A 22681-nucleotide genomic window follows, 5' to 3' on the forward strand; every position below is an offset into this window, starting at 1 on the left:
AGAATGTTGATTGTTGAAAAAGGAAAATGCTTCTTCAAGTAGAGATGCTTATGAAAATTTTATGGCCATGATTTCTGAAATCAATGTACTTGAAGAAAATGATGCTTGGTGGGTTGATTCAAGAACAACAAAGCATGTGTTTAATGACAAGAGTCTGTTCTAGAAATTTTCACCGAGTGAGTGTGGAAATTTCCTATGTATGAAAAATTCTTCTGCAGCAACAATTAAAGGAAAAAGGACCTTCGAACTTAAGTTTACTTATGGAAAATTTTTAACTTTGAAAGATATATACTATGCTTCAGAAGTTAAAAAGAATTTAGTTTGAAAGTCTATTGAACAAGTTTGGTTTCAAGTTTGTATTTGAGGCGGATAAATTCATTCTTTCCAAAGGGGGAATATTTGTTGGAATAGGTTACATGTGTGAGGGAATGTTCAAACTAAATATTATTAATAATAATAAGAATAAGACCATTGTTTCTGCTTATATGGTTGAATCTTTTTATTTATGACATCATAGATTAGGCTATTTAGATTATAGAAGATTGGATGGTATGTATAAAAAAGACTAAATTTCAAAATTTAATCAAAATATTGATAAATACATGCACTCTAACAAAAACAACTAGAAATCCTTTTCCTAAAGTTAAAAGAAATACTAATATTCTTGAACTAATATATAATTATGTTTGTGATATCATAGTGCACCTACATTAGCTGGAAAGAAATATTTTGTCATATTCATTAATGATTTCTTGAGATATTGTTATGTATATTTACTGCATTATAAAAAATAAAGTGCTTGATAAATTTAAGGTTTATAAATCATAAGTTGAATTGTAATGTGAGTCTTTTATCAAGTGTTTAAGATGTAGATAATATTATAGTCCAAGTTATTTTGCTTCCATCGAGATAGTTCATCATATTTCAGCACCTTACACACCACATATGGCAAAAAGGACAAATAACGTCTTGATTGAAATGGTAAATGCTTGTTATCATATTCAGGTCTTGGAAAAGGTTTTTGAGGAGAAGTTTTATTAACATCTTTTCATATATTAAATAAAGTTCCTAAAAAAGAAACTAAAATAACTTCGTATTAGCAACAAAAGAAAAGGAGATGAAACCTTAGTTATTTGAAGGTTTGGGGATGTAGAGCTATAGTTAAAATTTCGAAACCTAAAAATAAGAAATTAGGTGAAAGAGGAATATAATGCACATTCGTAAGATCTACACAATATAGTTAAGCGTATAGGTTCATGGTAATTAAGTCAAATGATTCAATTCCAATCAACACTGTTTTTGAATCAATAGATGCAATATTTGATGAAAAAAATATTCAAATCTATCTCAAGACAATTACAACCACTACAATCAGTTCAATCGAATGACATTCCATTGGAACAAAATGGAAATAATGATGAATCTAGTCTAGAAATAAGGAAAAGCAAAAGGGTAAAAAGGTAAAAGATTTTGATATAGACTTTTATATGTTCTTTGTAGAATAAACAGGAGAAAATATAGACAATAAAATTCCTTATTGTTTTAATTTGGAATTGGACCCTTTTACATATGACAAGGCAATGAAGTTTCAAGATTTTACATTTTGAAAGGAAGCAATCAATGATGAGATGGACTTAATAATGGGAAATAATACTTGAATTTTGGTTAATCTTCCACTAGGTTCCAAACCAATAAGTTGTAAATGGATTTTCAAAAGGAAAATGAAGGTGGATGAACCATAGACAAGTTTAAAGCAAGATTAGTAGTCAAAGACTTTACACAAAAGTAAGGGATTGACTAATTTGATACTTATGCTCCAATAGTAAGAATCGCTACAATTAGACTTCTAATCTCTCTTGCATCAATTTATAAGTTGGTAATTCACCAAATGGATGTCAAAAGATCATTTTTAAATGATGAATTAGAATAAGAAGTTTACATGGAACAATCGAAAAGGTTTATTGTTTCAAGACAAGAACATAAAGTTTGTAAGCTTGTCAAATCATTGTATAAGCTTAAACAAACACTAAAAGAATGGCATCAAAAATTTAATGAACTCGTCTTAGCCAATGGCTACAACATAAATGAATTTGACAAGTACTCATATAGCAAATTTCAAATGGTAAAGGTGTTATAATTTGCTTATATGTGGATGATATGTTAATTTTTGGCACAGATTTGGAACAAGTCAATGAGACGAAGAAATTTTTGTCAAATAACTTTGTAATGAAAGATATCGGTGTAGTGGATGTCTTCTTAAGAATTAAAATATTTTGAGATGAAAATGACATAACTTGTCACAATCACATTACATTGAAAAGGTGATAAAAAAATTTGATTCTCATAATTGTATATTAGCATCTACATCCATGGATCTTTAAATTAAATTAATATCTAATGCTAGTAGAGCGATTGATTAATTATAATATGTAAGAGTGATTGGTTGCTTAATGTATGCAATGACATGTACAAGGCTAGATATAGCATTTGTTGTTGGAAAGTAAAGCAGGTACACATGTAATCGAAGTATTTTACATTGGCAAGCCATAAATAGAGTACTAAGGTACTTAAGGAAAATAATCAATTATGAACTTTGCTATAATGGATATCCACCAGTGCTAAAAGGATATTTAGATGCTAGTTGGATTACAAGTTTAGAAGATCATACTTCCACAAACAGATGGATCTTCATGCTTGGTGGGGGTGCTATTTCTTGAAGGTCTAAGAAACAAACATGTATAACGGATTCTACCATGGCAGTTGAATTTATTGCATTGGTTGCTGCCATTAAAGAAGCCAAATGGCTAAGAAATTTACTATATGGTATACCTTTGTGGCCTAAACCAATCTCTCCAATTTCTATCCATTGTGATAGTGAAGCAACTTTAGTAAAAACATATAGCCAAGTGTATAGTGAAAAGTCTAGAAATATTAGATTAAGACATAGCTATATTCGACAATTAATTTTTGATAGAGTGATTGCTATAACTTTTATGAGGTCTAGTAAAAGTTTGATAAATCCTTACACAAAAAGTCTTACTAGAGATTTTGTATATAAGACTTTAAAGGGGATAGAACTCAACCTAAAAAATTGAAAGTGACCTAGGGTGGAAACTTGACTCAACACTTGGTATAACGTCAAGTCTTGAGTTCAATGAGACAAAGTATACTATTTGTACGTGGCTGGTAGCACTATAATATAATATATTATATTTCATCTCAAGTAAAGTGTTAGGTACCATTAATGGTAAAGAAAGAATGAGTTATACACTTTTAACAGAACCATAACATTAATTTGTTAGAATGCTTTAGTTACGGTGGCATTCTTGATGGGATCTACCTATATGAGTGTATCGTGTGGTCGCTTTTAAGAACTCAAGAGCTTGGCTCTAATAGCACTCATGAAAAGAGGATACAGACGCATGACCATATAAGTGTCATCGGATACTATGCATTCATTGGTGTTGAAATCATTATGTAAGATGGGTTCAATTAACCAAATGGAATAGTTGGTTCAAAATATAGTCTATTATACAATTACAGTTAACTTTAACATGTTTTCACTAAATGAAGGTTCAATCGGAAGACACCTTCATTTATGTAATCAATTTTCGATATTATCAAAATTTTAGATTAATTTGAAATTAGTGGGGGATTGTTAAACATTTTCAAATAAAAGTTATATCTGTTGGAAATTGAAAAATAAAAGAAAAGTCATGACTGTTAGAAAAAACCAACAGTAGTGACTATTTGAAATAGACACAACAGTGTCTGTTAAGAATAAGCACCTATGCCTATAAAAAGATTTTCTTTGGAACAACAGAACATATAGAAAACAACAAAACAACAATATCTTTTTTTCCATATTCTTCAAGTTTTCTTCTCTATCGTTTTGTTGTAAGAAAATCTTATAGAAGTTTGATAATCTTTCCTGTGAGTGCTTGGTGAATTGATTTCGTTAGTGCAAAATGACATCAATCACTTAGCTTCATTGTATCTTCCAGATTTATATGTCAATAACTCTTTTACATATTACAAGTGGAGACGAATAAAATCTTAAGAAAAATGGCATTGTTACACGCCTAAAAGTTATTTCTTGATTTTCCAATTCCATGTTCTAACAATTTTCTTTCTTAATAAACACATATTATAATGTACTGGTGGACTTTAGTTTTAGATCTCTCACACTACCTAAACTAAGATCAGGTGGCAGTGACATTAATTTATTTAGTCTTTAATTTCAAGTCCATGAGTTTGTCCGAGAAATTTCTATGCTAAAGGGTAGGTTAGGTGTTAATAAAACCAAAATTTTAATCCCAAGATTCAGCAATGAACTCTAATTGCTTAAGCTTATAAACAGAGTTAGCTATCTTTGTCTGTTGGTTTGAAAAATGAAAGACAAATTGAGAAAAAGGCGTCTGACAGGGTCAAAATGAAGTTACATTTCTCCCCATCGTATGGGAAAATTATGGACGCGTAGAGTTTGTGCATAGAGTCGGTAAGAAAGGGGTTTTCCCTTTGATGTGATACTAGCCTTGTTAAAAGAATGAGCTTGTTTCTACAAAATTTCACTTCATATTCGAAACGAAAAAGAAAGCTTGCTTCAAAAGGTAAATGGTCCGGCAATAGGATGCACTGATTTCACCGCCTTTGCCTAAGAATGCCCTCCAAGAAAAAGACAAAAGAAGGCGCATGCACCAGCAAAAACCAAGTCAAGTATAGATGGTATACTCTTGGCGGTGGATGGTTTTAAACTACTAAATACGTATTTGGTACTAGTATACCTAAAAATGATTTACTGATCTTTATTTTGAGAATAGTTGAAGGTACAGGAATCAATCTTAGAAGTCAGTACTTTTCTGGTGATATCCTCCCACCCAACATAGCTCTTCTCTTTCTCAGCTTTCTGATTAGAGAATGGAAAAGATTCAGCACAGGCATGTACAAGTGAGAGGACTAAAGCTTCACTTGGCGGAAAGTGGAGCTGGTTAGACATATAAAATTTGCGTTTAATGTAAACTAGATTTATCTAAAGTCAATTCGTTGTTCTGTCTTACTAAATGCATTTTGCCATGATTATGGGGATGATTCTGTGCAGGTCCAAAGGTGGTGCTTTTCCTGCATGGATTCCCAGAAATTTGGTACTCATGGAGGCACCAGATGATTGCGGTGGCTAATGCTGGCTACCGAGCAATTGCTATTGATTTCAGGGGCTATGGACTCTCAGACCAGCCATCGGAACCCGAAAAAGCAAATTTCAATAACCTTGTGGATGATGATGTTGCGCTTCTCGACACTTTTGGGCATCAGTAAGGTAACATTACTTCACTCAGCTTCATTTCGACATATTAATTACTTATAAATAATGCTAAGCTCTCTTTTGAATTACTACTGTCTTCTGTGTGTTTCGTTGCCTCCGGCGAAAATACGATCGTGAAGGCAAGACTACATAAGATTTTGACCCCCTTTCCGCATCTTGATCATAATCTTTTTTCAGTAGCTATATTTACGGCGCATAATTTCATTTAGAGATGATTCCCAGATTTTTCATATATCAGGCTAATTACTAAGGATCTCAACAGTTGAATCTGACGTTGAACTTAAGTTTATTTCTGTAAGTTGCTGAAGCTTCGGATCGAGAGTCTGATGTTTGTTCCTCAATGATGCTTGTTTTTCTTGTTTGCATGTGCTCTTCTACCCTGCTGGCCTAGCGGAATGTACATTTACAAGATAGAGTAATATTCTCAGTACCAAACACAAACTATTTGGCTCTCATTCGTTTGGTCTGAATTATTAATAAAGATTTTTACTTTAGGCCGAAAGATAAAAAAAGTTTTTATGTGAGGCATTTTAACCAATCACATTTACCAGTAGAGAACTGCCAACAACTGGTGAAGGGTCATAATCCAGAGGATAAATTAGGTAAGGTCTGATAAGGCAGATTAGGCGAGCAGGAGAGGATTTCGCAACTTCACTCTTGCGAAAGGAAATTTAATAAGTTGCATTAAAACAATGTCAAATGTTTTTGGGCAAGTAGGACACCGATTCACGTGGGCAGTTAAAGCAAAAAAAAAAGTAAACCCTATCTTCGGTTTCCATTTTAGGCTACCAGTTATCACTTTCAGCTCTCAGCTGTCTTAACATTTACACTTTGAACGCCACATGCCTAATTCAGACAAGTCTTTGGACTTGATTACCACTTAGCAAAGTGACAACTATTGTTTGCTCTTGTGCATATAAATTGGTAGTTTTATAAGCATGTTATGTTTATAGATTAATCATGCCAGTTAACTTTAACCGTATGGTAAAACATATATAGGCTTTTCTTGTTGGGAAGGACTTTGGAGCTGTGCCTGCATTCCTGCTAGCTGTTGTCCACCCTGATACGGTGTCAGGTGTGATAACACTAGGCATTCCTTTCCTGATACCAGGTCCTGTTGGTATCCAATTTGATCTCCTCCCGAAAGGCTTCTACATATTAAGATGGGCGGTAATTAACTTCTTGCAATGGCCACATAATTCATTATAAATCTATACTTGATGGTGATGAGAATTTGATGAATAACTGCAGGAACCAGGGAGAGCAGAAGCAGATTTTGGCCGTTTTGATGTTAAGACAGTGGTAAGAAACATTTACATTCTCTTCTCTGGAAGTGAGCTACAAGTAGCTGGTGATGATCAGGAGATAATGGACTTGGTTGATCCATCTACTCCTCTGCCACCATGGTTCACAGAGGACGATCTTGATGTCTATGCAACTTTATATAGAAATTCTGGCTTTCGAGCTGCACTGCAGGTTCCTTACAGGTAAACAAAACAATGAACTGCCTGCCTCCTTAAATAACATCCAAAGTAACTGTTTGCAATGTTCATTACAAAAGGAAATGCTACAAACACTATCTCGACTCGGTAGAAAATTCTTGTTCTGTGACCCTAAATTTGGGGCCTATTTTCCTTGAAAGTCAGAACATCATCAGCTACAAAGTTATTACCATATAGTAGACAGAGCTGTGACCAAACTTGCTTGTCCTCAACTACAGGTGCTCTCCATTGGATTATGGTGTAATCAATCCAAAAGTCACAGCTCCATTACTGATCATGGGTGAGAAGGACTGTTTTATAAAATTCCCGGGGATGGAGGACTACATGAGGAAAGGGATAGTGAAGCAGTTTATGCCCAATCTGGACATCACCTTTATGCCAGAAGGGAATCACTTTGTTCAAGAGCAACTTCCAGAGCAGGTGAATGAGCTCATCATCACTTTCCTCAACAAACATTTTGTTTGATGAAGCTGGTTTATGAACATCTTTTGTGGCACAGAGGAGTCAAAAGTGAGAAGAGTCAGCCCCCTTTGCTTGTGCTAAAGGCCAAGCCTTAACAGCTACTAAGACAACTTGCCTTACCCCTGATCTTAATTTGTGGTTTTGATGCCCCATTCACATACCCGAAATTGATTGAAAGTTTGATGCATATGTATCTGACTTATCTTCCTGGCTTTGGCATCAAATGATATACTTAAATCACATGAATTATTCATCCACACTTGCAAGAGAGTATTGAAACTAAAATTAAAAGTGAATCCATTTCCGCTTCCAACTTAAAATTTGGATAGTTGGTTATCCAGAGCTAATTTTGGGAATTGGCAAACTGAAGAACCCGTGATTTCCCAATACAGCCAACTGTAATATAAGGAACCTGCAATTCACATTACAAGGCTACAGCTACACCAACGTAGAGAAAGGAGCAAAAACTAGTGCAAGAGTTTGGTGCAAGTGCAACTCAGGGTCACCACTGACAAGCTAGCATCTCGAGGATTGGCTAAGCTTATTGAAATCGTCCAAATTAACATGATAGGTAAGAAGATTAAGTAATAAGTAGGTGATTCCACTCCAAGAAGAATGGATAGTTTTTGAAACCATAATTTTTCATTAGAAGTCTTAAAGTTCAAAAATTTGAGGAAAATGTCTGATGTTTACAGGGTTACCCTTTACAACATCACATAATTCTTTGTCCTGAAAATACTAGCATACAACTCAAGATGTAGTGATGGAGAACTTCATTCTGCAATGAATAAGACTAAGATGCTAATACCATCGACGTACAGTCGTCCACCCCCAAGCCCCAATGCCCCACCCACCTAAAAAGGGCAAAAAAACCAAAGAAGGATGGTTTTCTACACTCAGATGTGAAGAGTGGAAGGATACCCAACAGTTGTCATGGAAAGAAACAAAGAAACAAGAGATCAGGTGTGATGACGCATGATTGGCTGAAAAACAAAAAGACAAAAGTTAAGCACGAGATAGAAACGTTTGTCACATGTTGCATATATTTATGCTTAATTACGGTATGGATATATATGGGGAAAAAGCATTTAAAAATGATGTTCACACCCTACTCAAGTTGTACCTCCTAATTCCTAAACGACAAATTGGTGAACATGATTGTGATTCGATTCCCTTTAGCCTTATCTGATGAAGCCAGTCTGGAAGGGTCCATGTGATGTGCCCTGCCAAATTAACAATTTAAATCTTTATTGATATTGAAAATCAGACTCGGGATTCCATCATTAGCTGTACTAAGAGACACATTTCAGATTAATTAGATGCAAAATGTGATTTCTCCCAAAACAAATTCATAAAAAAAAAAGAAGGTTATTGCGAGACAAAATAATGCAATTAATCTGATGCTTAAGCGACCTCAAAGTTATTTGTCGAAGAGCAATGCAGAGTTAATTTAAATACATGAATCCAATCAAGTCTAGAAAAAGTGTAAATGTTGTATCTAAGCTACTAGTGTTATGGGTATGTTTTTTAATTCAAAAGACATGTCTAAATATATTAATGTAAGTCAACCTCAATCTTTGTATTTTCAATGAGATCCCATATTAGTGAAAATTTAAATTTAACTCTAATATTAATTGTCAGGTGTTTATATTTTCAAATCCAAAAAACATACTTGATAAATGATGAAAGATTTATATTTATATATACAAAATCTATCTCATCTCTTACTAGTTTCAAGCATGCCACACTTTTCATTTTCCATCCATAAGATAAAAGTAAATAATACTCCTATTTTATAAGCTTTTAACTTGTTGTCTGTATTCGTTGCCCTTTTTTTAATATTTTTATTTTTTATATTATATATTTTTTATTAAAAATTAATAAAAATTTTACTGATTTTATCTAATTTTGTTTATTCATTTTCATTTTTTAATGTTTCAAAATTATGTTTTCTCTCTTTTTTGTTTTTAAAGACGTAGTAATAGGCTAATACACTTACTTTTTTTTAATATTTTAAAATTATTTTCATGATTTTTTTTATATTGAGAAAAGAGATACTCGAATCTTACTTTTTAATGAATCAAATACTCGAATGTGATTTTTTTTTTTACTTTTAGTCATTAGAAGTTATGGAACATTAATTTTATAAGAAAAAATTAAAATTTTAATATAAAATACTTTAAAGAAAATTTCTTCTCTTAAACTCTTTAAAATAATTAGATAATGACAATAAAATTGAGACAAAGACAGTATATTTTAAATATAAATCATAATGGTAACTTTTATTTTAATCATGTCAAAGTCAAATGCAAAAAACTATTTAGAAATTTTGTTGATAAGGTGACAAGTCTCCGTTGAAGAAGATAACAAATTTCTGATTTCATATAACAAAAAGCATATTATATATTAGCATATGATGGTTAATTAATCATCACAAATATATGCTAAAATATTTACAATCGGAATCAAACAATCAGTACTCTTGAATGAGAGTAGTTGAGTACCAAAAGCATCAGTCCTTTTCAAAATTTACGAGTATGCATCAATTATATTAAAACATTTAAAGGAGTATTTAGCCTCTACTCCCATTTTGCACATGTACAAGGATTGAAATTATTGTTTAAGGCGAGTCCCCACTTGCAATTAATTCATTGCCTGTGCAGTTCTTGTCTTCTGGAGCAGGAACGAACGTGGCAGGAGTGGAAGGAACAATATCTTTTTTTAAAAAAAAAAAATAAGCCTTGTGCTTCCTTAAATATATTTTATGTAGCTTCACTTGTGACCACTAGTTAGAAGACAGATATTTCGATCATTACCCTTTAAATAGCGTGATCTAAAAGATGCTCTTAACTTCACTCTCACCCAGGCGTCATCTCAGTGAACTTGATCTCTCTATACAATGGAAAAGATTCAGCACAGCCATGTTCAAGCGAAAGGACTTAAGCTTCATGTGGCCGAGATTGGAACTGGTTAGAAATTTATATATGCAAGTCTGGTCCTGATACGCTGGAGAATATTCTGTTGAAGTCATTTCATTTGCTTATCATATCGTACATCATGCTTTACTAATTAATAGCTTTCTAACAACGGTGGGGTTAAATTCTGCGCAGGTCCTAAGGTGGTGGTATTCTTGCATGGATTCCCAGAAATTTGGTATTCATGGAGGCACCAGATGATCGCCGTGGCTAATGCTGGCTACCGAGCAATTTCTGTTGATTTTAGAGGTTATGGACTCTCAGAGCATCCATCAGAGCCAGAGAAGGCAACCTTCAATGACTTTGTTGACGATGTTGTTGCCCTTCTTGATTCTTTGGGCATTACTAAGGTCGCGTTTCATTTTACTGACTTTGATATGTGAATTTAATTACTTCCAGACACTTCATTAATTGAATCCATGTTAATTTTAATTGTTGAAACCACCAGGCTCATTTTGTTGCAAAGGATTTCGGAGCCTTCGTAGCAGCCATGCTGGCTATTCTCTACCCTGATAGGGTGTCCAGCATTGTCTTACTGGGCGTTCCTTTCCTACTACCAGGTCTCTCTCCTCTTCAGAGTCAACTTCCTCTCATTCCACCAGGCTTTTATATGTTAAGGTGGATGGTGAGTTTCATCTGCCATCATATGTCTCGTTGATGCTTTCTCCATGGATTGCTAAGCTTGTTTCCACATGATGTCTTAGCAAGTGCCCTGTAAATTCCCAGATTCCAGGAAAAGCTGAAGCAGATTTTGGCCGCTTTGACGCGAAGACTGTGATACGAAAGGTTTATAGTATGTTCTCTGGAATTCTACCCCCAGTTGCTGCTGATAATCAGGAGATTATGGACTTGGTTGACTCCTCTGCTCCTCTACCACCATGGTTCAGTGAGGAGGATCTCGCAGAGTATGGATCTTTATACGAGAAATGCGGCTTCCGTACTGCATTGCAAGTTCCATACAGGTAAACAGAAAAGTGTTTCCCAAGTCAACCTTCAACATTGAAGAAAAATGAATAATTTTCTGGCACCGAGAAGAGCTGTTAATAATATTTCTTTCACATGGGTGCTTATTATGTTCCAATCAGACCCCCAAAGACTCGCTTCGAGATCCATGAGAACTACAGTCAAATTCACTATGTTATGCCTGACGTAATTTTATTCGAATATTCTATTACGTGCAGGACTATGATGGTTCCTTGTGGTCTGGATGATCGGAAAATCACAGCTCCAGGACTTGTAATCATGGGAGAGAAAGACTATATCATGAAATTCCCAGGGTTGGAAGACTACATTAGGAGTGGCAAAATTAAGGAGTCTGTGCCCAATTTGGATGTCACATTTATGTCAGAAGGAAACCATTTCGTTCAAGAACAAGCTCCTGAGGAGGTGAATCAACTCATCATTTCCTTCCTCAACAAACACTGCGATTAAAGGAGCTGGAGCTAGTACGTAGGTAGAAATTCAGTTGCTACTTTTATCACCCTTATTTGCTGCAGATGGCTATGGCAGGTCCTTGTACAGGAATCCTGCGTTTGCACTGTGAATAAAGGAGCTCATCTCCTACAAGAATAATGACCTCAGTAAGGTCGACGTTGAATGTATTAGAAGAATATCTGCATTTCAGTTTAATTAAATGTGTTATTCACCATTGTTGAGTCATACCGGTACCTAAATTACTCTCTTGCACCAGCATTTCTAGTTGAAAGGCAAGGCAAAAGGAATTTAAGTCCACAGGAAGTAGATACATTCGACCATCCAGTTAGGATGGAAAAATAATGAACATAAACCTATAACTCCAAACAAAATAAAAAGGTGAATCTGAAACTCCATCGGAATTCTATAATAACCAAATTATGGGAAAGATCACAATGAATCAAACCAGCCGATATACATTGGAAAGCAATCCCCCCAAACTGAGGAATTAATATTTAATTGTACAACGAAACTGGAAATTTTAGAGGCCGGGTGTCAAACATGTTGCGGTGACAGATATTTAATAATTTGACAGTATGGGGCCTTGTTCTTCAATGCTAGGGATGTCATGGTCTTCACCTTGGATTATATCGTCCTTTTGGCAATCTCGAGCTGGTTGTACCTCGGCAATCGAGACACACAAGCAGTGGATGATAGTTTGTGGCGTGGGCAGATTCACTTTGGAGAGAGTGATGTCACGTGACATTATTTATTTTTTAAAATATTTTAATTTTTATTCTATTTATCTAAAATTTAGAATAATTAATATATTGATGAACTCTTTTTTTTTTTGTAATTTTATAATGATAGGGGTCAAAGATTTCAAATAAAAGTGATTTATCAAAAAATAATTTATATATTAATACTTAAATACTACAAAAAAAGATGAAAAAATTTTCTTCTATAATTTAAGATTTTAATAAAAAAAGGTCAAAACTTAAACTACTCTTCTTATCTAAAAATTCAAGTCTTTCATCTTCTCGATTTTTAAAGTAATTTTTAAATCAAATTAAGTTTTTAAATACTTCATATCTAAATATTTTTTGATTAATTAGATAATTTGAGTTCATAATTATAATCTAGCTAATAAAAAATAGTATTGCATGTCAAATAATATATTAAAATTATGAGTTTTTTTTATTTATTTTATAGATATATTATTTGATTTTTGTATTTAAAATGCTTATATTTAGTTTTGATATCAATGAATAGAAAATTGTCATATTATTAGTGACTAAACTTGATAATTTGTTATGTAAAATCATATTTTATTTAATTCTAACATTTTAGTTTATGCTAAAGAGTAATAATTTTTAACAAGTTTTATAATTTTAGATAAATAAGCCATGAAAAGATATTTCAAAAGAAAAGAAATTGTCTTACAAAACTCAAATCCCAAGTAACAACAATAAAATTCTACTAATGATGGAATTCAACAATATTTTTTATGCAAAGTCATGTTGAATTTGATCTAAGTACTCTCCCAATAGATCTTGGATAAAAAAAAAAAATTTAAGTATCATCCCATAACACCACTAAGAAAAATTTCTGAGTTCGGCCCTGGTTTGTGGTGCTATGTTTTGGTCTTTGTGGTTGGCTCATAAAGAGTTGGTTTTTAACAGCAAAGTATGTGATGGGTTCGAAATATTTTTTTCTTTTTAGAATGTGATTTATGCTCTAGGTGCGTGCATGTGAAGGAATTAATGCAATTAATGATATCGGCTGGTGATTCGAACCCTGAAACACATCTATTAGACGATCCTCCCTCCACTCACGAATAGGGGTCTCTTGGATACTTCCATCTCAAGGTGAGTTTAAATTCAATGTTAATGACTCAGCAAAGGGTAAACTGGGCTAGTAGGATGCGATGGAATCTTACGCAACTTTGATGGTTATGTGGTGGGTGTTTTCGTTAGCACACTTGGCATCCAAGACTCCAACTTTGCAAAGCTTATGGCCATTCTTCATGCACTGCGTGTTTTCTCCCTGCTCCTCCTTTGCAAGTTCTCACTTATTTTTTGAATTTGACTCCAAGAATGCTTTATCGTGGGTGACCAACATTGTTACGAGACCTTAGGCCATGTGGTATTTATTTAATGTGGGCCATTCAAAAACAAGGCGTGTACGTTGATTTCTAAATTTGTTCCTGAATCTAGACAACTCAAATACTTCATATACTACTTATTGCACTATAACAACTATTACAATCCTCGGTAGAATACAACGAAAAAGAAAAAAAAAAAAAAACTGCCACTAAATTTCCTAGATTGAGGTAATTATTTTTTTGAAACTACAGCACATTTTTTTTTTTGAAAGTTAACTACAGAACATTATCATCGGTTCATAATCACTTGCAACTATTTTTCATTATAATTCTAAAATTATTTAATCCCTAACCATTCATCATGATAACTATACAAAAAGCCCAAATGTTCCCGAACTCATACATGCTTGAGATTTCATAATTGCATACGATTCATTGTAGGTGATATGAACTCGTCTTCGTACACATATCTATTCAAGGTAAGTGGTGCTACCACATGCAACACTTATTTAAATCAGTCTACAACTTAAAACTCATATGCAGGGAATCTGGCCCCCAAGGGCTCAATCATGTCTAGGAAAAGATACGCCATACCCCCTATCCCTTCAAACAGGGAATAGGGCCTATCGCCTCCATGCATCTCTCCCTTGGATATAAGCTTGTGAGCCCGATCAAGCAGCAAGCAAGCAAATGCTTTAGCCCTGTATAAGAACTCCACATTGCCTGTTTTTCGGTAGAGTGAGAGGAAAACATAAGCATTCCCACTAATGCCATGGCAAATTCCAACTCGCTTCAGCAACCCGCGGTTGAAAACCACCTCTGCTGCATCCACAGCTGCTTCCAGAAATTCATCATCTCCAAAAACCTAAAGAACACAGAAATTCTTGGCAAAGCAGTAGCAAAAGGGTGCTCCTAACCAATTCTAATTTTTTTCGTAGTCCACAAATCGTTGCTTGCTGCAAATTTTAATTCTTTTGCTGAGAATCTAGTGATTTCCATGAACAGGACCTCTAAAGAATAACACAATATTTGACTACATTTAAATATAGTTTCAATAGAGGGCTTCAAATAGTTTCACTGAACTAGATAAATTAAATCTTACCTCAGCAGCCTTAACCAGAGTGAGGGCGATCCCTGGAGCTCCATGACACCAATGCACAAGAACATCCCTCTTTCTATCTTGTTCACTTGCAGGGTAGTTCCCACTCGGGAATCGGTTCCTAATCATGTATTTAAGAGTGCCCTTTACATCCATAATCTCATCTGGTTCCAACTCCATGTCCATTAAAACATGCATAATACCTGCCAATCCATGTGCAGCACCCCAATACTTTTCTCCATAGAATTCAAACATCAAAGGGCTTCCTCCTCCTTTCTTCGCTAACTGCCTTCCATTCTTGATGACCTCATCAACAACTGCACGCTAAACAATAAAAACCCAAAGAGATTCAATTCTGATTCACCCTCCTTTAGAGATAATAATCTATTAACATATATACTTACAGTGGTTGTAGAAGGAATAGTCCCTTCACCTAGATGCTTGTTCAAGAACACACAAGCCCATAAAAACCCAGCTCTTCCATACAGTAACTCATCAGGGAGATTACTTGAGAGCTTAATCTGTTCCATCAATCATATAAGTAAAAATTAACATGTAGAAATGCTACCAAAATATTGAAAAATTATCAGAAAAATACCTCTTTGAACTGGCTTAAGTAGTAATCAAGTAACTCTTGATTTCCAGCATGCTTTGCAGCTACAGCACCAAGAGCACAAACACCCGCTCGACCACACAAAAAGGTTACATCTCTGTTTTTAAGTTATATCAATAAACTGAATTTAACCCAATTAAGTATCGAGCAAAGGTAGATTGGTGTACCGAGAAGAAAAGGAAGCGGAGTTGCAAGCATCAACGATGGCTAAGCAGAGGGAGAGATCGTTGGTGTTGTTGGCAAGTTGATAGGATTTGAAGAGTAAGAAAGCGGTGCCCAGAGTGCCACAATAAAGGGTAAAGTCTGACACTTTCTGCCCTGTCAACCCCCATGTGTCCAGCGTTACCTGCGTCAATAAGACAAACATTTGGTGAGGTTTTCAAGTTAATGAACAAGGCACCGAAAAGCTAGAAGAAAGAAAGAAATGGAAAAGAGGGAGGCAACGGTTTCTTTGAGGTCCAAAGCGGCGCGTTTGAAATGTTGAGAGAGAGAAGAGTAGGGCATGGATAGGAGTTTCATCAGAGTATCTCCGACTTCTTCTTTTTGTTCCGTTGTTTCGGATACGAAGTCTGGCAGCACATTCGGAAAGAAACGATCCGCCATTGTTATTCCTGTTCTTCTCGCAGCATCGAAATGCTCAGATAAGGAGGGGAGAGAGAAAGAGAGAGAGATGGAAGTTTGAAGTGGTTGACTTGTGAGTTTTAAGAAACTGGCTTGTATTGCGAGAAGCAAAGATCTGCCTCCACGTTGCTAAGGTTTCGGTCAGGCTGGGGGCTCTCATCTGTCATTCAGAAAAAAGATCGGTTCAGAAAATTAAAGATAAAAAAAGTCCATCTGTTAGTTTAGAAAAAAGATTGGTTCAGAAAATTAAAGATAAAGGCTTAAAAAGAATATGGCTAAATATCAAAATATATCCTCTTATTATATCAAGAAATTCAATTTAACCTATATCATTTTATTATATTCAAATAAGTCTCTAAATTTTTATTTTAAATTAAATAAATCTCTCTTTCTAACCGTTGACTGACTTCTGTTATTCAATTGTACAATCAACAATTTTTTATGTTACGTCATTTATCACGTGTTATGTTGATGTGTCATCTTAATTATATTAATGTCACGTAAGTATATAACGTGGCATAAAAAAATTGTCGATTAAGAATTGAGTTTTTTCCTTTTAATTACCCATCTAAATATCCAATAATTATTGATTAGGAATTTAAAACAAAAAATTAAAAAAAACCTAATTGTTTCACATTGATTATCATTGTTTCTTAGCTAATTATTATTTTCTTAATTGAAACCATCTTTTCTAAAAAAATTAATCTAACTTTTTCAATTTGATTGAAGTTATTGTTCTTCTACTAAAAGTTAGTGTAAAAAATCCAAAAATACCCAAAATAATTTTGGTAAAAGGATACTTACAAGAGTTGGGAGGCACAGGTTTTACACTTGAGATTCATCTCATAATTAGTGTTTTCTTTGCTTCCCATATTTTGCAAATCTTTGATTACCCCCCTTTCTCTATAAAAGTTTTCCATTTTCTTATTGTCACCCAAAAATCTTTTTTAAAAATCCCAAACACAACAATTTTATATTAGCTATCATTTTCTTAAAATCGTTTCTGAGTATTTTTGGATTTTTTTATATCAACTTTCACAAAAACAACAATGGGTTTAATTGGAAAAGTTGGATTAAGTTTTTTTTTTGTTAGAAATGATAACTTCAATTAAGAATATGGTAATCAATTAAGAAATAATTATAATCAGTTTAAAGCAATTAATTTTTTTTAAATTTTTTGTTTCAAATCTCTAATTAATAATTTTGGAACATTTGAATGGGTTTAAAGGAAAAGCCCAATTCTTAGTCAATAATTTTTTTATATCACATTATTTGTCATGTGACATTGACATTATTAAGATAACACGTCAACATGTTACGTGATAGATGATATAGTATAAAAAATTGTTGACTATGCCACTGAGTCAACAGTTAGAACGAAAAGTTTATTTGATTCAAAATAAAAATTTAAGGACTTATTTGAACACAATGAAAAAATATGGGCTAAATTGACTTTTTTGATATAATTTTGTTAGTTAACACTTAAAAAAAGGAGCTTATTTGACTCAAAATAAAAGTTTTGAAACTTATAAATTGTTAACTATACCATTGAATCAACAGTTAAAAAGAAAAACTTATTTGATCCAAAATAAGAATTTAAAGATTTATTTGAACATCATAAAAAAGATATGGGTTAAATTGACTTTCTTGATATAATTTTGTTAATTAATACTTAAAAAAAGAGGCTTATTTAACTCAAAATAAGAGTTTAAAAACTTATTTGAATGCAAAAAAAAAGATAAAGAGTTAAAAATTAAAGATAAAAAGGTCCATCTAAAAATTAAAAAGCCGAAAAATGAATTAAATGCGGTGAGCGTGGATCGAACACGCGACCTTCAGATCTTCAGTCTGACGCTCTCCCAACTGAGCTATCCCCGCATATGCTTTAAGTGTGATTTTTAAAATTACATATTCATATAGTCTTTTCATTTTTTTCCCATATTTGCTGCAACTATTTTCCTGTCTAGGATTCTCAAGATTTGAAAGAAGAGAGGTAGAGCATTGTCTCAGACCGAATCTAAATTTCAAAAATGAATTAAACAAATATAAAGAATTAGTAATATCATAAATCCTTTTTTTCTTCAAAAATTCTACTTTCAAGGTAGTTATATTTTGTTTCTAAGCTGATGAGAACAATACATATGGTAGTTGGTTAGAGTGACTAGTACAGGATTAGAATTTAGAGCAATAGCCATTACTAATACATTACATTTTGGAAAGTGTGTATAATCCTAAGTCCTAACTCCCAACTAGCTTCTTATGTTATTGAGGTAGAACTCAACACGTTTGATTCGAGTTGCTATCAAGTTAAGGTTGCCATCCTACCAAACATATTAACCATTCTAATGACTAGTACCTGATATCCACCCCTAACCCAACGAACTCCCTCTTCCCTCTCTCGATCCGAACCCAACGATCTATCCCGAGCAAAAATAGCTCATACCTGATACCCCCACACTCCCACAGAAACCCACCAACATAACCGAAGCTCCCTCTATCTCTCCCATTCAACATGGCGTCCTTCGACACGATGAGCAATGACGGGGGAGAAGATCACATGAATTCCTTCTCTCGCCCCCTCGACGACGACGACGACGCCGCCTACATGGGCTACGACTCCTCCTCTTTCCCTTCTCACCATGCTTTCCCTTCCGATAATCTCGCCAATGATCCTGCTCACGACACCAATGATTATTTTGACCCTACCAACAACAATGACCCGCACTCCCCGGATGTTTACGGGTTCGGGATGCCCGCGACCGACACTGACTACTCGACGCCTTTTGATACGTCTCTGAAGGATGGAGTTGGAGATGTTGATGGTGGTGCAATTGGTGGTGGTGATGATGATGATGGGATTTTTGCCTCTGATGGGCCGATGTTGCCTCCACCTGAACAGATGCGAGAGGAAGGCATCGCGCGACGTGAATGGCGCCGGTTTGTTATCTTTACCTTGTTCTCTGGGACCATATGTTTCTTTGTTTCTTAGGTTTACAGAAAGAAGAATATACATCTTTTTTATACGTGCATTTGCATGTAGGATCTAAGCAGTTGGAATTTGATATGACCATAAGATGCGTTTACGCTTGAGGATGCTAAATGAATGGGTTTTGTTTGTGATTTAACTAAGTAGTAGATATATAACACATGAATACGGTTTTGAGAAGCTAGCGTCTTCATTAATTTTAGGAAAAAGATTTGAGAAAGCTGCTGGCAACATAGCTTCCTGGTTTGCAACATGAACAATGGTTACATTCATAATGATCAACTTTTTTCCCTTTGGAGTTGAAGTTAAGAGGCACAATGAGCGTTATAGGGAAGTCAAATAAGAATTCCTTAAGTCTTATGATACTATGAGAAGTTTGCCATTTAATATGCATGGATGTTCCTTCTCCTCTCTCTCCCTTTCTCTCTCTTTATTTTTTCTTAAAGTCTATGCGTCTTGGTAATTCTTCCCTTGCCACTTGATTCAAGAAGACTGCATTTCTCTTGTGGGTCATGTGATAACATACATGGGATTTTAAGTTTTGCAAGTTCCCATAAGCCAAGCCCATTGCTTTGGTACTCTGTTCTTCAGCCCCTTTTACCTGTCAGCATTTAGAGTATAGTTTCATAATGCAAAATCTTCCACCCCTTCTTCTTTGTCTTCAACTATCCTGTACTTCTGGTAGCGTTGCTTTAATTTAGTTGACTAATATGCATATGAAGGTAAAGCTAGATTTTTAAGTTGACTAAGCATGATGTTTGGCACATTATGCAATTAACGCCATGCTTATGCTACATTCTTCTTTCTCCTGAGTGCAGAAAACCACAAACCTCAATTATAAATGGAATTGGTGGAGAATAAATTATCCTTTTGAAATCTTGTGATCTCCAGGTGAAACGTAAACTTGTCATTTACCTTTTTTCAGCCTTGATATGGCTTTTCAAACTTGATATAATTAAGCCTGGGTTTCCATCTTTGCAGTTTAATTCGTGGTGTAACTTGTTTCTTTAATTATCTGCCAAGATCCATTCCTCCACCATTCTTTTCCAATGTAAAAGATGCTTAATTCTCTGCTTCTAGATTAGGCACAGGAGAAATGGGAACTTGAATGTTCTGGTGCACTGTATGATATCTTATTAGGTGACTAAAACATCAGTGATTTGCATGGTTCTGGGGTTTGAGGAAATCGTGGTACAATTATATTAAATCTCATTTCCGAATTGTTCTTTATTTGCCAATCATGGAATATCAAATCTGTTGATTCTACTCTTTTTCAATTCCTTTGATTTAGCCTAAACGCCATCCATCTAGAGGAAAAGGAGAAAAGAGAGAAGGAGATGCGGAATCAGATCATTGCTGAAGCAGAAGAATACAAGCGATCTTTTTATGAGAAAAAGAATCAAAATTGTGAAACCAACAAGGCTAATAACAGAGAAAGAGAGAAGGTAGAAACTAGAAAGTTTAGAAATCAGCAATGCTGTTACTCATTAACCTTTCCCTGCCTTTCTCTTCTCTTTGCCTTACAAGACTAAACTAAATCAGTTTTGTGTTGTTATGCAGCTGTACTTGGCTAACCAAGAAAAGTTCCACAAAGAAGCTCACGAGCACTACTGGAAAGCAATTGCTGAGCTCATTCCTCGTGAGGTCCCTATTATTGAGAAGAAGAGAGGGAAGAAAGATCCTGACAAGAAGCCTTCCGTTGTGGTCATTCAAGGTCCAAAGCCTGGGAAGCCTACTGATCTTTCTAGAATGAGGCAAATTTTCTTGAAGCTGAAACAGAACCCTCCACCTCATATGATGCCTCCACCGAAAGATGGCAAGGATGGCAAGAATGGAAAAGAGGAGAAAGATGGAAAAGATGCAAAAGAAGGGAAGGATGCCAAGAATGACAAAACTTCAACTCCAACTGATTCCGGTACTCCTGCTGAAAATAAACCTGCTTCACAAGGTAAAGATCCCGCTGCTGACGGTGCTCCGGAAGAACCAAAACCAGAGACTCCAGCTCCAGCTGAGGCTGATAATACTGCTAAACCTGATGCTGATGCTTCCAAGTGATGACAACCAAATTTCTTTTATCCTTTTCTCGTGTTTATAATTTCTTTGGTTTATTTTTAAGCTTGGCTTAACCATTCCTGATGGAGAATAAGAGCGGAGACCCGCAGATGGCTTTGAAATCTGCAGCGTGAGCAGCAGAGAGCTTTCTTCCTAACTTGATTTTGAAATTGTAATTTGTAGGCACTATATATAAGCGAAGATTTTCTATTGCTTCCTCTTGTTATCTAGCAAGGCTTTTCTTCCGCTATTTAGTACTACATTCATCAATCCAAGTCCCTGCCTGTGCTACATGACTCTTGAGCGAGCCATTACTCTGAAAAAGTATCGAATGAATGTTTGTTTTTGCTTTTAATATCACTAACGTTTTCTATTTGTTTATTCTTCAAGATAAAGGACATAATTGCCAACTGTCTTCAATAAAAAAAGCACCATCAATCCAAATCCTGGAGGTTGCCGATCATCCCTTTATTTATTCCTATATCTCCAACCTGTTTATCAACGATCAAGATTAACGATGCAATATAACGATCAAAATAAAAGTAAAAAAAGAGTAAAATGTAACAAAACAAAAATTGAAAGATTAGATCGTGAGTATAGTTGGCCATTGCTTTAGTTTCCATATAGTCTACCTCCTATTTTATCAAACTTAAACTGCCACTAGCATTCAATATCTCTAATTTTTGTTGGCAATATGTTAGATTGATCACAACACCAGTTTAAAAGAGCGGATTAGAATTTCCCATCAACATTACAAGGGAAAACATTCTTATATATGTATATATATATTTTAGAATTTGCAAAGGAGATGTCGTTGTTATGATCTACTATTAATTCTATCCACATCAAACATGTGGCCTCCCACGTGACAATAAAGACATTAGGCTTCGAGGGGAAACAAGATGCCCTTTTTATTTTTCTTCTTTTGTGTTTTCAATTACAAGGGTCTTTCTATGAGGATTCAAACGGGATATGCTCCACGTGTGTGGTGGTCGCATACCTCTTGTCAGCACTCAGTAGCTGCTTTGCTACGGCTAGAGCTACGACATTGGAACACTTTGCATGTGACTACATAGTGTGAACCAACGCACAAGTACTCTTGCGGACTAGGCAGGATGGCATGGCGGATGACGTCGACACATAGCAAGCACATGGGCGCATGAAGAGTGAGGACCCATGCGACGTCTGATGGACGGATTAAAAAGAGACAGGGTGCGGTGCGGTGCGGTACTCCAAAGGTAACCTGGATTCATCACAACTCAAAACAATGTAATTAGCGAATACCAAGATTTCTGGTGGTATAGTGACTGTGAAGTTGATTGGTGGTCATTTTTTGTGAAAGTTAGATCTGGCTTTAACAATGCCAAGATGGTGTTTCAGATAAGAATATGTACAAAATAGATAACTTTATTATGATACTCTGTTTCAAAAATATTGTAATAATTAAGTTGACAATTATTATGAATATTATGCATACAGATATTCTAAGATTTCTTTGAGATATTCTCATGTCAAAAATTTAGTTTGTTACCGA

The 22681-nt window shown here is 34.7% G+C and overlaps 5 protein-coding genes and 1 non-coding gene across 7 annotated transcripts; 4 read left to right on the forward strand and 2 right to left on the reverse strand.

The window, feature by feature from the left end:
* Positions 1-4799: 4799 nt before the first annotated feature.
* LOC18608685 (epoxide hydrolase 1-like) lies at positions 4800-6458 on the forward strand. The gene is made up of 3 exons (XM_088803796.1): positions 4800-4987; positions 5099-5314; positions 6320-6458. The coding sequence occupies exons 1-2, from the start codon at positions 4918-4920 to the stop codon at positions 5311-5313; spliced, it is 285 nt and encodes a 94-aa protein (XP_088659922.1). The 5' UTR covers positions 4800-4917; the 3' UTR covers position 5314; positions 6320-6458.
* On the forward strand, positions 6326-7508 carry LOC148764035 (epoxide hydrolase 3-like). The gene is made up of 3 exons (XM_018114701.2): positions 6326-6490; positions 6572-6807; positions 7041-7508. Exons 2-3 carry the CDS (start codon positions 6689-6691, stop codon positions 7285-7287), a joined length of 366 nt encoding a protein of 121 aa, XP_017970190.2. The 5' UTR covers positions 6326-6490; positions 6572-6688; the 3' UTR covers positions 7288-7508.
* A 2565-nt stretch (positions 7509-10073) lies between these two features.
* LOC18608686 (epoxide hydrolase 2-like) lies at positions 10074-11918 on the forward strand. The gene is made up of 5 exons (XM_007043496.3): positions 10074-10253; positions 10395-10609; positions 10708-10884; positions 10986-11221; positions 11441-11918. Exons 1-5 carry the CDS (start codon positions 10184-10186, stop codon positions 11688-11690), a joined length of 948 nt encoding a protein of 315 aa, XP_007043558.2. The 5' UTR covers positions 10074-10183; the 3' UTR covers positions 11691-11918.
* A 2271-nt stretch (positions 11919-14189) lies between these two features.
* On the reverse strand, positions 14190-16332 carry GCL2 (GCR2-like 2). Of its 2 annotated transcripts, none has more exons than XM_018116541.2 (6): positions 15933-16332; positions 15656-15834; positions 15474-15585; positions 15280-15396; positions 14879-15199; positions 14190-14641 (listed from the first exon to the last, which is right to left on the reverse strand). In XM_018116541.2, exons 1-6 carry the CDS (start codon positions 16089-16091, stop codon positions 14303-14305), a joined length of 1227 nt encoding a protein of 408 aa, XP_017972030.1. In that variant the 5' UTR covers positions 16092-16332; the 3' UTR covers positions 14190-14302. The 2 variants fall into 2 exon arrangements, with proteins under 2 accessions (XP_017972030.1, XP_017972031.1); XM_018116542.2 differs by having other exon boundaries at positions 14503-14732.
* A 1582-nt stretch (positions 16333-17914) lies between these two features.
* Positions 17915-17987, reverse strand: TRNAF-GAA (transfer RNA phenylalanine (anticodon GAA)). The gene has a single exon. It is a non-coding gene; the product is annotated as a tRNA-Phe (tRNA).
* A 471-nt stretch (positions 17988-18458) lies between these two features.
* LOC18608688 (Clathrin light chain protein) lies at positions 18459-21471 on the forward strand. Its single transcript, XM_007043500.3, has 3 exons — positions 18459-19046; positions 20387-20540; positions 20656-21471. Exons 1-3 carry the CDS (start codon positions 18622-18624, stop codon positions 21148-21150), a joined length of 1074 nt encoding a protein of 357 aa, XP_007043562.3. The 5' UTR covers positions 18459-18621; the 3' UTR covers positions 21151-21471.
* Positions 21472-22681: the final 1210 nt, after the last annotated feature.

Source organism: Theobroma cacao, chromosome 2 (genome assembly GCF_053813885.1).
Source record: "Theobroma cacao isolate CCN51 chromosome 2, ASM5381388v1, whole genome shotgun sequence".
Lineage (NCBI taxonomy): Eukaryota > Viridiplantae > Streptophyta > Magnoliopsida > Malvales > Malvaceae > Theobroma > Theobroma cacao.

What these genes read in the sequence shown, in the direction of transcription:
- LOC18608686 (XM_007043496.3), top strand. Translation starts at nt 10,184, where the DNA reads ATGGAAAAGATTCAGCACAGCCATGTTCAAGCGAAAGGACTTAAGCTT. An exon ending in TGTGGCCGAGATTGGAACTG is followed by an intron (nt 10,254 to 10,394) that starts GTTAGAAATTTA and finishes AATTCTGCGCAG; the next exon opens with GTCCTAAGGTGGTGGTATTC. An exon ending in ATTCTTTGGGCATTACTAAG is followed by an intron (nt 10,610 to 10,707) that starts GTCGCGTTTCAT and finishes TGAAACCACCAG; the next exon opens with GCTCATTTTGTTGCAAAGGA.
- LOC18608688 (XM_007043500.3), top strand. Translation starts at nt 18,622, where the DNA reads ATGGCGTCCTTCGACACGATGAGCAATGACGGGGGAGAAGATCACATG. An exon ending in GCGCGACGTGAATGGCGCCG is followed by an intron (nt 19,047 to 20,386) that starts GTTTGTTATCTT and finishes CCTTTGATTTAG; the next exon opens with CCTAAACGCCATCCATCTAG. An exon ending in ATAACAGAGAAAGAGAGAAG is followed by an intron (nt 20,541 to 20,655) that starts GTAGAAACTAGA and finishes GTTGTTATGCAG; the next exon opens with CTGTACTTGGCTAACCAAGA.
- LOC18608685 (XM_088803796.1), top strand. Translation starts at nt 4,918, where the DNA reads ATGGAAAAGATTCAGCACAGGCATGTACAAGTGAGAGGACTAAAGCTT. An exon ending in CTTGGCGGAAAGTGGAGCTG is followed by an intron (nt 4,988 to 5,098) that starts GTTAGACATATA and finishes GATTCTGTGCAG; the next exon opens with GTCCAAAGGTGGTGCTTTTC.
- GCL2 (XM_018116541.2), bottom strand. Translation starts at nt 16,091, where the DNA reads ATGGCGGATCGTTTCTTTCCGAATGTGCTGCCAGACTTCGTATCCGAA. An exon ending in CTTTGGACCTCAAAGAAACC is followed by an intron (nt 15,835 to 15,932) that starts GTTGCCTCCCTC and finishes TTATTGACGCAG; the next exon opens with GTAACGCTGGACACATGGGG. An exon ending in CTCTGGTTAAGGCTGCTGAG is followed by an intron (nt 14,642 to 14,878) that starts GTAAGATTTAAT and finishes TGTGTTCTTTAG; the next exon opens with GTTTTTGGAGATGATGAATT.
- LOC148764035 (XM_018114701.2), top strand. Translation starts at nt 6,689, where the DNA reads ATGGACTTGGTTGATCCATCTACTCCTCTGCCACCATGGTTCACAGAG. An exon ending in GCACTGCAGGTTCCTTACAG is followed by an intron (nt 6,808 to 7,040) that starts GTAAACAAAACA and finishes CCTCAACTACAG; the next exon opens with GTGCTCTCCATTGGATTATG.